Source organism: Thamnophis elegans, chromosome 17, assembly GCF_009769535.1.
Source record: "Thamnophis elegans isolate rThaEle1 chromosome 17, rThaEle1.pri, whole genome shotgun sequence".
Lineage (NCBI taxonomy): Eukaryota > Metazoa > Chordata > Lepidosauria > Squamata > Colubridae > Thamnophis > Thamnophis elegans.
This window is the reverse complement of record NC_045557.1, coordinates 3,484,797-3,498,944: the sequence shown is the minus strand read 5'-3', so window position 1 is coordinate 3,498,944 and position 14,148 is coordinate 3,484,797. Positions and strand designations below refer to the sequence as shown.

At 46.9% G+C, this 14,148-nt stretch overlaps 1 protein-coding gene across 1 annotated transcript in view; it reads left to right on the top strand.

The window, feature by feature from the left end:
- The first annotated feature begins 675 nt into the window (after positions 1–675).
- LOC116519785 (nuclear pore membrane glycoprotein 210-like) overlaps positions 676–14,148 on the top strand; it is a 34,213-nt gene continuing 20,740 nt past the window's right edge. Inside the window, exons 1-15 of the mRNA XM_032233824.1 lie at positions 676–981; positions 2,561–2,697; positions 4,421–4,552; positions 4,853–4,946; positions 5,853–6,003; positions 6,216–6,348; positions 7,557–7,715; positions 8,843–8,911; positions 9,257–9,363; positions 9,944–10,097; positions 11,236–11,360; positions 11,467–11,622; positions 11,962–12,160; positions 13,076–13,221; positions 13,343–13,564. Coding sequence (XP_032089715.1) covers positions 683–981; positions 2,561–2,697; positions 4,421–4,552; positions 4,853–4,946; positions 5,853–6,003; positions 6,216–6,348; positions 7,557–7,715; positions 8,843–8,911; positions 9,257–9,363; positions 9,944–10,097; positions 11,236–11,360; positions 11,467–11,622; positions 11,962–12,160; positions 13,076–13,221; positions 13,343–13,564 — 2,283 coding nt within the window. The 5' untranslated portion in view covers positions 676–682. The remainder of the gene's footprint in view (positions 982–2,560; positions 2,698–4,420; positions 4,553–4,852; positions 4,947–5,852; positions 6,004–6,215; positions 6,349–7,556; positions 7,716–8,842; positions 8,912–9,256; positions 9,364–9,943; positions 10,098–11,235; positions 11,361–11,466; positions 11,623–11,961; positions 12,161–13,075; positions 13,222–13,342; positions 13,565–14,148) is intronic.

The following is a 14,148-nucleotide window of genomic DNA, read 5'->3' as shown; positions in this document are numbered from 1 at the left end:
CCTGTTGTCGGGAGATCACAACAGTCATAAATGAGTCAGTCACCAAACATCCGAATTTTGTTTTTAATCGTATGAGCTGCAATCATCTCCATTTAACAACCCCATAATCCCTTGCGGGTTGGAGTCTGAGCAACTGAATGAAGCTAACACTGTATTTTCTGGCCGGATGCCTCTCTGTCACCAGTGCGGAGTTATATTCAGCAGATATATTCTCATTGTGCCCAGAGGGAGAGAAATATCTGCCTCTGCCTAGGATCGAACTCACAGCGCTGCGTAATGGAGTGAAAATTCCACTTAGGGTTAGCTCTCCATGACTTTGCACAGCAAAAATTTCTAGAATGGCCACATATTGCATTGAATTTTTTTTGGTTTGCATTGCAAGTCTTGGCACCGCCGCTAGATGGCAGCAAAACCCGGAGTTTAGGGTGTCCTTAGCTGCCCTCTGTGGTCACTTGTGGTATTGCACCTCAGAGATGGCCGCTCACGTTCCGCCAAGCCTTTCTCCTCGCTCTTTTGTCGAGAAATCCAATAATTGAATAATTCAAACTCCGTGTAAATAAATAAATACGTCACAAACAAAATAAATACATAACAGGTCCGCGCAGGCGCAAACGCGAGGAAGCGTCTCTTCTTCCCACGCTTTAGAACAGGCGAGAGCGCGCAAGCGCACACGGGAGAGGACATGAAAGCGCGAGGCTGGAACGCGGCGAGGCGGCGCATGCGCGCAAGGGCAACACGCGCGGGCGAGGACCAACGCTTTCAGGCCGCCATTTTGGAAGCCGCGGCCGGGCTCCTTTCGAAGATGTGGGCGGTTTCCCGGCCGGGTCGGACTCCGCCGCCTCCGCTTTTCCTCCTCGCCGTGGCGCTTCTGGCGGGGCCAGCGGGAGCCTATAAGCTGAATGTGCCGAAAGTGTTGTTGCCCTTCAGCCGGGATACGCGGGTGCCCTTCGTGCTGGGCGCTGAGGGTGGTTGTTATTCTTGGTGAGGGGGCGGGGCCCCGCGGGAGGGAGGGGCGGAAACGGGTGGAGTGGATGACGTCACGAAATGGGGTGGGGCGAAGACCCGGAAGTAGGAGGACAGCGATGCTGTTGCTATTACAGCCAGAATTTGAAATAATAATAACAAAAGATCTATTGCTAACTAATCAAAAACGGGGGGAAATAATTCAGAATTGGAAAAAAAAAAGACCTGCTATTTTAAGTGTATTCAGAACTGGAAAAACATCCAAGGTTTAAAAAGTATTAAGAATTCATCCAGAATTGACAAAAATCTTGTTAATTCATTCAGAATTGGGGGGGATTTAATCCACGATTGAAAAAAGTATTAATTCATCCAGATTTTTTTAAAGACTATTGTTAATTCATTCAGGATTTTGGGGGGGGGACTTAACCCAAAATTGAAAAAGTATTAATAAAACCCAGAATTAAAAAAAACCTATTGATAATTCAGTCAGAATTGGGGGGGGGGGGGTTAATCCAAGATTGAAAAAGTATTAATAATTCGTCCAGAATTGGAAAAAAAATTACTACCATAGCTAAGTCATCCAGAACTGGAAAAATACCCAAGATAGAAAAAATATTAATACCTCATCTAGAATGGGGGGGGGGGGAGGAATCTACTATTGTTAATTCATTCAGAATTGGGGGAAAAAAACACTTAATCCAAGATTGAAAAAGTATTAATAATTCATCCAGAATTGGCAGGGGGGAAATGACTGCTATGGCAAATTCATCCAGAATTGGAAAAATGTTTTCATCCAGAATTGGGGGGGAAATCCACCACCATTGCTAATGCATCCAGGATTAAAGAAACATTGTTATGAATAAATCACCCCCCCCCCTATACCGCTATTGCTAATTCATCCAAGATTGGAAACGAAACCTGTATTGCCAAAATTTAGCAAGCCTGATCACATTAGAATTAGTTGAGGTTGGTGGGTTAATTGCTAAGTGGAATTTGGCCACGGAACATTACCTGAATCTGTCTTCATTCCTTTAAAAAATGTTTGAAGAAGCCCAGTTTTATTTCTTCCATAAATTTCATCCTCTTTTATACGAGGGAGGAGTAGCGGAGAGGAGACAGACAGCAACTCCTCTTTTGACTGCCGTATAGGGACACGGTGGCTCAGTGACTAAGACGCTGAGCTTATCGATCAGAAAGTTTGGCAGTTCGAATCCCTAGCACTGTGTAACGGAGTGAGCTCCCGTTCCTTGTCCCAGCTTCTGCCAACCTAGCAGTTCGAAAGCACATAAAAATGCAAGTAGAAAAATAGGGACCACCTTTGGTGGGAAGGGAAGAGCGTTCCGTGCGCCTTCGGCGTTGAGTCATGCCGGCCACATGACCACGGAGATGTCTTCGGACAGCGCTGGCTCTTCGGCTTTGAAACGGAGATGAGCAGCGCCCCCTAGAGTCGGGAATGATTAGCACATATACCATCACCCAGTCTCAAATGCTGCTGCCTCCATTCTAAGGGATGCGGCGGGAGGATGAGGGGTTACTGGTTGTAGCGAAGCTGGTATGAAAAGAAGGAATTCTGAACATCGCCTGCTGTGCCCTATAGGTCTTCCACCCGCCATGACATGGTCACCCTCGATCCGATATACGAGAACGGGACCGCCTGCTCGCAGAAGGCGTTGCTGACCGCCCGGTCTCTGCAGGCCACAAAGCTAGCCAGTGTGATCATAGCAGAGGAGCTAGGTAGGTGAAGGCAGGAAGCTGAATTATTATCATCATTTATTATTTATTCCATTTACATTTCGCCTATGCGCCCATGGAGACTCAAGGCAGCTTACAGAGTATAAAACCACCTTTAAATCAATACAAACTAACAAATTGCGTGACCTGCAACGATGCTGCAACGGTTGTTAAGTGTGGAAAAACACTCGCAGGTCAACTTAGCGCCGTTGTAACTCCGACCCCGTCCCCAAATCGAGGACTGCGTGTACGGCTTCTCATGAGGCTCTTTGGTCCTTGGAACTTCCGAGATCCTCATCGCAGACTCTGCAACGTTATTTTAAGTTTGGAAAAAATAAAATTAAAAGATCCCCCCCACCGGATTTGCTGCTTTCCCCAGCCCTTTCTCAGAGAGGTGGCCAGTTGCCAGCCCGACTGGCTGATGGGATCGGTTTGCCATTGTGTCCAGCGACCCCTGCTGGGCATTCAAAGCAATTAATGGACGCTCGCTGTCAGCGACGTTTAGCTTCGGCTGTGGTTTTTCCAAGATCAGAGAGGGATGGTGTGTGTGTGTGTGTGTGTGTGTGTTTTGTGTGTGTGTGTGCTTTCATTTCTTCTGAAAGAAGGCCTTTCCCAGCCAGCTCTCCAGTTGGGATCTTTAGCAGTTCAGAGGCAGGAAAAATGGAAGTGGAATCAGAATAGAGCTCGAAAGGGACCTTGGAGGTCTTCTAGTCCAGCCGCCTGCTCAAGCAGGAGACCCCTATATCATTCCTGACCATTGACTGTCTAATCTCTCCTTAGTCCCAAAGGTGCCTTTTTTTTTCAAGAGGTAACTGGGCCTTGTGGGATTTTTTTCTTTGAAGACATTTCGTAGTAAATGTGTTTTTATTTTCCATGTTCATTTTTGTACAGTCACATATATACTGTGCACAACCGGGGCCATATAACATTAAATAATAAACACAGCCATTCCTCTTGTCAATAATACCCCCCAAAATAGAAACCCAATGTACCTCTTCGACCCTCCATACACCCTTTCTTTCGCCCCCCTCCAACTTTCCATCTTCCCTCCATCATTCCCCTCTACCCTACTTCCCCTCTCCCTCTACCACTCCCTTTGAAGACATTTCACTTCTCACCCAGGAAGCTTCTTCGGCTCTGCCTGGATGGAGGGGTTCCAAATTCCATACTGTAGCAGAGAATATTTGGCAAGAAGTCAGGGACAGATCTCTCCCCCTTATTGTCTCTGCAAACTCCACTCCCCTTTCGCTCCTCTTTTACTTCCTCTGGGAGGGGCCATTCACCGTCCACTTGTGGCCTTAACTCCCAAGTCCACTCCTGTTCTTTAGCTCTTCCCTTCATCTGGCAGCTCTGCGCATGCGCACACTGGGAACAGGCTCCAGCTGTTCTTCTGCCTCAGTGATGCCTGACTCCGAAGGCAGCTGATAACTGTTATACGTCTCTGGTCCCCTCTCTGCCTTCGACACAGAACCCACATCAGAGCCTTCCCCAGACTCCAGGACTGGCCCACGTTCCTCCCCAACCCTCCCCACTGTCTGAATCTGCTGCCACCTCCTCTGGCTGCTAGCAGGCCACAGCACCAATCTGCTTTCTTTCAGATTCTCTTAAAGATTAAACGTTCCAAGATGAGATTCGAGACGATTAAGGCAAGGTTTGTCAGGTGGACTTCACCCTGTTTTTTTGCTGGCTGGCAGAAACGTCGTGGTTGTTGTTTTTTCCCCCCCAGTGACCGGCCACTTGCTCCGTTGTGACATTATCGTGGATCTGATCGAGCAGGTTGAAATCGTCTCCCGGACTCGGGAGATCTACGTGGAAGATTCTCCCTTGGAGCTGAGCGTCAGAGCATTAGATGCCGAAGGTGCTTAATCCAGAGATTTATCATCCAAATCCTTTCTGTAATCCACCTTTCCCCGTCGTCTGAATCGGGCAGAGCCCGATAAATGTATCTTTTCAGTCGTGTCTTTCTCTCTCTCTCTCTGGAAGACCATTTTACCTTCATTGTGGTGCTTTGGGTACCAGGAGGGGAAAAATCTACTCCACCTTTGTGGCGGAATGCAGGGGTTTTTCTTAAAAATCCAGCCGCTCGGGACTCGGAATACCGGACAGTCATCCCGTCTACGATGGCCACGAGCCTTTCCTCGTCTTCCTCTCTCTACAGGGAACACCTTCAGCAGCTTGGAAGGCCTGGAGTTTGAGTGGAGCGTTGCCAAGGACGACGAGATGGAAAACCTGGAGCTCTCCAAGAAAATAAGGTCCGGCGAGATCCTGAGCTTTGAGGGGAAAATGATTCTCTGATATAATGGGGAGGAGCCCAAAAGCAGAGACAGGTTTAAAAAAGTCTTAGTAATAGATAGTTAAAAAAAAATTCGTTGTATTTATCTTGTACAGTGACAATAAAGACTATACTATAGAAAAAATATTAATAAAAAAAAGAGACACATCTTTTGTTATGAGATGCCTATGATCCTGGGAACAAAATGCCTCTTAAACCAGGATAAATTTGAGTCCCATTTGTGAGCAAACATGTTGGAGGTGGATGGATGGATGGATGGATGGATGGATGGATGGATGGACAGAGAGAGACAGAGAGAGGGGGGAGAATGTGTAGATGGATGGAGGGATGGATGGATGGAGAGAGGGGGGAAAATGTAGATGGATGGATGGATGGATGGATGGAGAGGGGGGAAAATGTAGATGGATGGATGGATGGATGGATGGATGGATGGATGGATGGATGGAGACAGAGAAAGAGATGGGAGAATGTGTGGCTGGCTGGATGGATGGATGCATGGATGGATGGATAGATAGATAGATAGATGATAGATAGATATAGATATAGATAGATATAGATGATAGAGTAGGTAGAGCGGATGGATGGATATTAAGATAAATATATATATAGAGGGATGGATGGATGGATGGATAGATAGATGATAGATAGATAGATAGATAGATAGATAGATAGATAGATAGATAGATAGATGATAGATAATGTAAGTAGGTAGGTAGAACGGATAGATGGATATAAAGATAGATATAGAGAGAAAGAGAGGGATGGATGGATGGATGGATGGACATACGTTCAATTGATTGCAGGAGCTGTGCCTTTTGTCTTCCTTGAAACCTGGAATTGTTGGTTTTTTCCCCTTCTTCTCCAGGATTTTAAAATACTCGGAGGCGGAATATTCCCCACCCGACTACATCGTCCAGATGGAAAAGGAGGAGAAACAGGGTGACAGGATTTTGGTCTCGGGAATAAAAACCGGGGTGGCCGTCATCAAGGTCCGAATCGAGGAGTCTGTTTACAAGGTGGGTAAGGCAGAGGAGGGCCCTGGGGGGGCGGCGGGGGCGGGGGTGTCAGTGGCAAGGCAGGGCCAGCCAGGGACGGAACCCCTTGGTTAAATCGAGGCTGCGCTTGACATCTCTGCCCATTTCCCCCGAACCGAATGGTGGGGGCTGAGAAGCCCCATCTCAAGTCTCTGCTTTGTTCCTCTCCCCCCCCCTCCCCTCCCCTCGCCCAGAAAGTTGCCGCAGCCTTGGTGCGCCTCTTGGTTCTGGAGAATATTTTCCTTATGCCTTCCTACGATGTCTTCCTGCTAGTGGGAGCTTATATCAAGTACAGAGTTGGCAAAATAGTTCAGGGAAAGATCACAGGTAGGCCGCTGCTTCCTCCCCCCCCCCTTCCCTTCCAAAGTTGCATTTCGGCAGCAAAGCAGATGGGGGGGTCAACACCCCACCGCCACCCCACCCCGTCTTGTTTTTGGCCTGTTTGGTGAACCGCAAAGCTTGTTCAGGGCGAGTGAGGGACATCTGGAATCCGTGGAGAGCTGCTTTCCTGGGGATTTGGAGGAGATGCTCAAAAGCTGCTTATAAGCAGGGAACGTTCTACCACGCGTGGTGGACCTTCCCCATGTTTAGAAGATATCGGCGTAAGATAAGAAAGTGATTCGAAGAGATAACTGAATATAGAGTTGAAGCCGGAATTGTTCCTCCTGGGAACCTTTGATGGGAAAAAGGAGAGGAAAGAAATGACAATACATAATACTACACACATTAACCGCAAGCAGAATCGTTTTAGCACAGAATTGGAAACAAACAGATACTACCCCCCCCCAGACCCGATTTATAAGAAGGAAAATCTATGAATGCGCAGAGATGGATAGGCTGTCTATGGAAATGAAGGAGAGGGAAGAAACTATCAAATTTGGAGTGGATAGTATTCCTGGCTTGAGAGTAAGCATAAAACTTAAGGTACACACGGTAAAATACACAAGAGTGTTTTTAAATAAGCATACAACTTAGGATAATGATACGGAGGTAGGATTTTTGGTAAATAAGATTGTTACGAAGGAGATGGATACCAATATGGAAAAGCTCTTACAAGTGTAAATTTGGGGTTTCTCTTTTGTCTTTTAAATGTTAGAAAATTCAATGAATGCTATTAAAAAAAACGTGGCGGTCTTCACTCCACCAGCTTAAGGCAGCTTCTTAGCCAGGCGTGGTTTGTCTGTTAAGCCATGGTTAAAACCCATCCTAGGAGCCCTGTTTGTGGGGAATACGCTGAGCAGGAGTGTTTGATAGAGCAACGATTTCCAACTTTAGAGACTTTTGATGGTCTGTGGGACTTCGACTCCCAGAATTCCCCAGCCAGCGTCCCTCCACTGAGGAATTCTGGGAGTTGACGTCCACAATGGCCCTAGAGAACATCTCCAGCAGATCCCACCCGAACGAAGTAGTTTTGAAGCTGGGACTGGGTCCGATTTCTAACACAACTGGCTTGGGTGGTTGGGTGGGGGAAACAGCACGTCTGCCAATGTTGCTAGAATGTTCTCCAACCCCCCCCCCCTTTTTTTCCCCTGCAGAGGTCGAACTACCTCTGGAGCACTACGAGCTGGAACTGCAGGATGAAGTGAAGGCGCCAAACGGGTTTCTTTTTCTCCCGGTGGCCCAACTGGACACAAGTACAGCCACGGTCACCGCCCTCCAGCTGGGCCAGGTGAATCTGGCCTTTGTCCATAAGAGTATCTTTTGCTAGGGGTCACTGGAGGTAATTCTCATGATCTCTGGCCCTCCCTCCCTCCCTCCCTTATCTATCTATCTATCTATCTATCTATCTATCTATCTATCTATCTATCTATCTATCTATCATCTCTTTCTATCTATCTTTCTTTCTATCTATCTTTCTATCTATATCATTATATCTATCATCTATCATCTATCTTTCTATCTATCATCTATATCATACATCTATCTATCTATCTATTTATCTATCTATCATCTATCATTTCTATCATCTCTATCATCTATCTATCTATCATCTATCATCTATCTATTTATCTATTTATCTATCTATCATCTATCATTTCTATCATCTCTATCATCTATCTATCTATCATCTATCATCTATCTATCTATCTATCTTATCTATATCTATCTATCTTTCTCTATCTATCTATCTATCTATCTATCTATCATTTATCATCTATCTATCATCTATCATCTATCATCTATCATCTATCTCTATCTATCTATCATCTATCTATCTATCATCTATCTATCTATCTATCTATCTATCTATCTATCTATCTATCTATCATTTATCATCTATCTATCATCTATCTATCATCTATCTATATCTATCATCTATCATCTATCATCTATCATCTATCATCTATCATCTATCTCTATCTATCTATCATCTATCTATCTATCATCTATCTATCTATCTATCTATCTATCTATCTATCTATCTATCTATCTATCTATCTATCTATCTATCATCTATCTATATCATCTATCTATCTATCTATCATCTATCTATATCATCTATCTATCTATCTATCTATCTATCTATCTATCTATCTATCTATCTATCTATCTATCTATCTATCTATATCTATCTATCACTTATTTACTTAAGTACTTACTTACTTACTTACTTACTTACTTACTTACTTACTTACTTACTTAGTGTGGTGAAGGGCAAATGGCACTCTCCTTGTGAGTAAGCCCCTTCATCCAATCCTTTCCCCTTTGCATTGAGCCTACCCTTCCAGGGGGATCTGGAGATCCTTGGCTTAGCCGTGAATCTCCATTTCAGTTGCAAAAAAAAGGGGGAAAAAGTTGAATTCCTTACGTGCGCCTTCAGACATCCACATGCGAGGATCGCTAGGCCTTCCGAACTGCACCATTTACGTGGTAGAACCAGGATTTCTGGGTAAGAACGCTCAGCCTCCAGTGGCTCCATCTAGAACCGTGTTTCTCAACCTTGGTCATTTCAAGAGGGATGGACGTCAACCCCCAGAATTCCCCAGCCAACCTGCATTAAGAAAGGTGGACTTCAACTCCCAGAATCTCCAGCCGTCTTGCGTTAAGATGGACGGACTTCAACTCCCAGAATCCCCCAGCAGCATGCTAATTCTGCTCATTCTGGGATTTGAAGCCCACTCATCTTAAAATGAGAAACCCTGGTCTAGAAGGCATTTGTCCGTTCTCTGACCTGAAAGAAGACTTCCGGATAGAAAGGCGTCGTCTTCAGCCTCTCCTCGTTCCATCGTTGCAGGCTTCACGGTCCAGCCGGGGAACCGATGGGTCTTAGAAGTGAAGCGGGCATATACCATCACAGTCGAAGTTTTCGATAAATCCAGCACCAAGGTCTACCCCTCCGATGTGAGTAGGTTCCAAGAGAAAACTTGGATACAGGTGGACCTCAAGTTACAACCCATTGTCCCCTCGCTCAGGATCTTGGTGCAGAAGTCGCTAAGCGAATGCCATGGTCATTAAACAAACACTGTGGTCCTTAAGTGAACCCAGGCCGAAGTTTTTTGCCGAAAACTGGAAGTCGTTACTAGTTTTCAGCAAAACCGTTGCAAAACACAGTCATGTAACCATAACTGTGTCACCATGGGGGGACCCGACCGTCAGAAGGTTGAATCCAGCTCCCCAGGTAGGTCCGTCGGAACTTCTCATGCTTGCTAAGTAGCCAGTCATAAGTTGAGGACTACCTGTAATCCTGCACCGTGACCCTGTTTAACTCATTCTAAGGAAGTCCATTCGGATTTACCTCTCCTCCAGCGCAACCAGGATTAGTGACTGTTTCTTTCTTTAATGTACCTGTTGTCAACCATAACCAAGTTTGTTCACTGTCCACTTTATCTTTTATTTATTCCAGAAATTGGCCATGCAGTGCTTTGTTCTGCCAACTCTCCATTCTTGATGATGATGATGATTATTATTATTGCCTTTCCAGAACCTCCGAATAACTCACCAGTTTCCCCAGGAATATTTTGAGGAGTTCACATCTTCCACAAATGGCTCCTATCACATCGTTCGGGTCCTGAAGGAAGGCGTGACAGTGATTAAAGCCATGTTGCTCTCTGTTCTTCTCCAGGTAGGAACCAAAGGTTCTTCCCAGTTGAGGGATTTCCCCCCCGCCTGGTTTCTTCACTTTGAAGTCATCCTTCAAATAACTTTAAAGAGGGCCAACTCAGTACATTTGATCTCCCAAGTGGACGTGGGATTTTAAAAAACAACAGCAACAGGGCATGGGGGGTTTGGAACAGGGTCAAACCTGGTGAATTTAGAATAACAGAGTTGGAAGGGACCTTGGAGGTCTTCTAGTCCAACCCCCTGCTTAGGCAGGAAACCCTACACCACTTCAGACAAATGGCTATCAAACATCATCTTTAAAACTTCCAGTGTTGGAGCATTTACAACTTCTGGAGGCAAGTTGTCCCACTGGTTAATTGTTCTAACTGTCAGGAAATTTCTCCTCATTTCCAAGTTGCTTCTCTCCTTGATTAGTTTCCACCCATTGCTTCTTGTCCTCTGCCCTCTGGTGCTTTGGAGAAGAGCTTGACTCCCTCTTCTTTGGGACAGCCCCTGAGATATATTGGAAGGCTGCTGTCATGTCTCCCCTGGTCCTTCTTTTCATTAAACTAGCCATGCCCATTTTCTATTTAGCACAGCTCGTTAAAATATTTAACCAAATAAACAAGAAAAGAACTTGGGGCCATTCAGAGGATTTTTGAAATAATTCATAGATTGTTTTGTGGGGGTCCTTGCTGCTCTCTGAGCTTGGTGGTTTTCTCGCAGACGTTTCACGGCCCAAATAGCTAACAACCTCAGTGCTGGAAGGCAATGGGGTTTGTGGAGGAGAAGGGGAGGTATAAAAAAAGGGAGGAAAGAAGAAAGGATGATGAGTTGGAAGGAACTTTGGAGGTCTTCTAGTCCAACCTCCTGCTCAGAAAGGGAGAGAGAAAGGAAGGATGGATGGAAGGAAGGAAGGAAGGAAGAAAAGAAAAGAAAGAAAAGGAAAAGGAAGGAAGGGAAGAATGATGGAAGGAAGGGAAGGAAGGAAGGATAACGAGTTGGAAGGAACTTTGGAGGTCTTCTAGTCCAACCTCCTGCTCAGGAAGGGAGGGAGGGAGGGAGGGAGGGAGGAAGGAAGGAAGGAAGGAAGGAAGGAAGGAAGGAGAGGAAAAAAAAGAGCGCTGCTTTAAAAATATCTTTAAAAATTCTGCCCGCAGAGCGGCTTGGAAGATTATTTTGTCTCGCCCATCAGCCACGAGCAAGAAATGAAGATCTACCTCCCCATCACGCTGACCCCTTCCTTCTTAACCTTCCCCTACCATTCTCTGGATCTCTTGTACCGCTATAAAGTCCAGGTCAGCCGCGGCATTTGACTCCATTTAGAGGGGGGAGGGGGCGTCCTGGGGTGTGTGTGTCTGTGTGTCTCGTGCTTCCTCTGAAGCCTGACCGGCCTTTCTGCAGGTGGAGGGGGGCAGCGGCAACTTCACCTGGACCTCCTCCAACCAGTCGGTGGCCACCGTCACCGTCAAAGGCGTCGTGGCCGCGGGACTCACCGAGGGGCAAAGCGCGGTGCAGGCCAGAGACGTGCAGAATCCTTTCCATTTCGGAGAGATCCAGGCAAGTGCGCCGAAGAGCCGGCTCGTTCCCCTGGCAAGGAAGCCGGGAAAGGTCACCACTCAGCGATGCACCTCGTAGCTTAGAAGTAGGCCTCATCGACAGGTTTAGGGTAGACGGCTCAGAACTGAATAAGCTAAACGAAATGGTGGGATTTGGGCAAAAATAAATAAATAACTGGAAACGAATCGCATATGAACAAAGCTTTAGCTGGCTGAGGAACTCTGAGAGTTGAAGTCCACAAGTCTTAAAGTTGCCAAGGTTGGAGACCACTGGTGTAGAAGACCCCTGTGGGAGGATGAGAAGCCTTCCAGGTGCTTTCAAACGCCTTCCCCCTCCCAGGTGTCTGTGCTGAAGCTGTCCAAGATGGAGCTCCTTCCCTTCCACGCCGACGCCGAGATCGGCCAGAACTTGGAGGTGCCGCTGGCCATGTACCACGTGGATAAGAAGACCGGGGCGGCCACCGCCTTCACCGACTGCTCGCTCCTGGCCTTGGACGTCACCGCGGACAAGCAAGGGGTATTCGCCTTGAGCGAAGAAGGTAAAAGAACTCGCCCTGGGCTAACATCAGACCAGCTTTCCTGGTTTGCGAGCGCCTTCACGGGCAAGGAATTAGACCCCACGAGTCTCCCATTAAATATTGTGCAGGATTTCGTGCAAAAGTTTCCTGGAAAAAAACCATAACGACCGAGCCGTTTATAGGTTTACTTTGATCGCGCCTTCTCTTATTATTATTATTATTATTTTACAAATAACTCAAGCTGGAGAACGTTATCTAATAGCTCCTCCCTCCCTTCTGTTTCCCCCCCCCCATTAGAACAACAAGGGGTGTGTGTGTGTGGCTGAGAGGAAGGGAAAGGCCCCAAATCATCCAGCTGGCTTCCATGCCCAAGGCGGAACTAGAATTCCCAGTCTCCTGGTGATTGTCCCACAGTCACCAAGCCGGCTTTCAGACCTGAGGCGGAACTAGAGTTCCCAGTCCCCTGATGATTGTCCCAAAGTCACCCAGATGGCTTTTGTGCCTAAGGAGGAACTAGAATTCCCAGTCTCCTCGTGATTGTCCTACAGTCATCCAGCTGGCTTTCATTCCTAAAGAGGAACTAGAATTCCCAGTCTTCTGGTGATTCTCCCAAAGTCACCCAGATGGCTTTTGTGCCTAAGGAGGAACTAGAATTCACAGTTTCCTGGGGGTTGGGCCAAAGTCACCCAGATACCTTTCATGCCTAAAGAGGACCTAGAACTCTCTGTCTCCTGGTGATTGTCCCAAAGTCACCCAGCCAGCTTTCATGCCCAAGGCGGGACTAGAACTCACGGTCTCCCACTTTCTATAACCCGGAGCCAGGGGGATCGATAGCTACAGGAGATTGGGGAAGGGGTTGGATTATGGTCCTCGTCGTCCCCTCTCCCCCCCCAATCCAAAACTGGAACCCGGAACGGCCCCGATCTGCCTTTGCAGGGAAGCAGAAAGCGGGCGCCACCTTCTGCTCCACCATCCAGCTCACGGCCAAGTCCCTGGGGCACACGCTCGTCACAGCCAGTGCCACCGTCTTTGAGGAGTACTTCGAAACCAGCGCCACCTTCGCAGCCTACGAGCCCCTCAAGGTGAGGAGGAGACCTCGGCCAGGCCTGGGTCCAAAGTGGGAAGCTCGTGTGTGTGTTTGTGCGTGCGTCCACTCCCGCTCCCAAACTTCTTCCGGCAATTTCTTTTCCCCTTTTCCTCCAGGCCGTCAACCCTGTCCAGTTGGCCTTGGTGACCTGGCATTCCATGAAGGAGATGGTCTTTGAGGGAGGGCCCGGTCCCTGGGTTTTAGAGCCATCCCGCTTCTTCCTGGAGCTGAAAACGGACGACGAGAAGAAATTCCAGGTGGCGGAGGTCCGGCTGCCGGCTCGGAGGAAGCAGAACCAGTACATTTACCGAGTCACCTGCCTGGAATTGGGGGAACAGGTAAAAAGACTAGAAGACAGAACATCTGAACTTCCAAAAGGTCCTACAAAACATCTGAACTTTCAGTGTGTCCTACAGAACATCTGAACTTTCAGTGTGTCCCACAGAACATCAGAACTTTCAACGTGTCCCACAGAACATCTGAACTTCCAAATGTCCTACAAAACACCTGAACTTTCAGTGTGTCCTACAGAACATCTGAACTTTCATTGTGTCCCACAGAACATCAGAACTTTCAACGTGTCCCACAGAACATCCGAACTTCCAAATGTCCTACAAAACATCTGAACTTTCAGTGTGTCCTACAGAACATCTGAACTTTCAGTGTGTCTTACAGAACATCTGAACTTTCAGTGTGTCCCACAGAACATCTGAACTTCCAAATGTCCTACAGAACATCTGAACTTTCAGTGTGTCCCACAGAACATCTGAACTTCCAAGCATGTCCTACAGAACATATTTCGACTGTTGTTCTCTTATTCCATCTTCACGTTTCCTGGGTTGAGGAATGCCAACATGGGCTCTTGTTATTGTGCTCGAACGCTTAATTCTGATTTCTTCTCCTTTCAGCTGCGTGTAGCCCT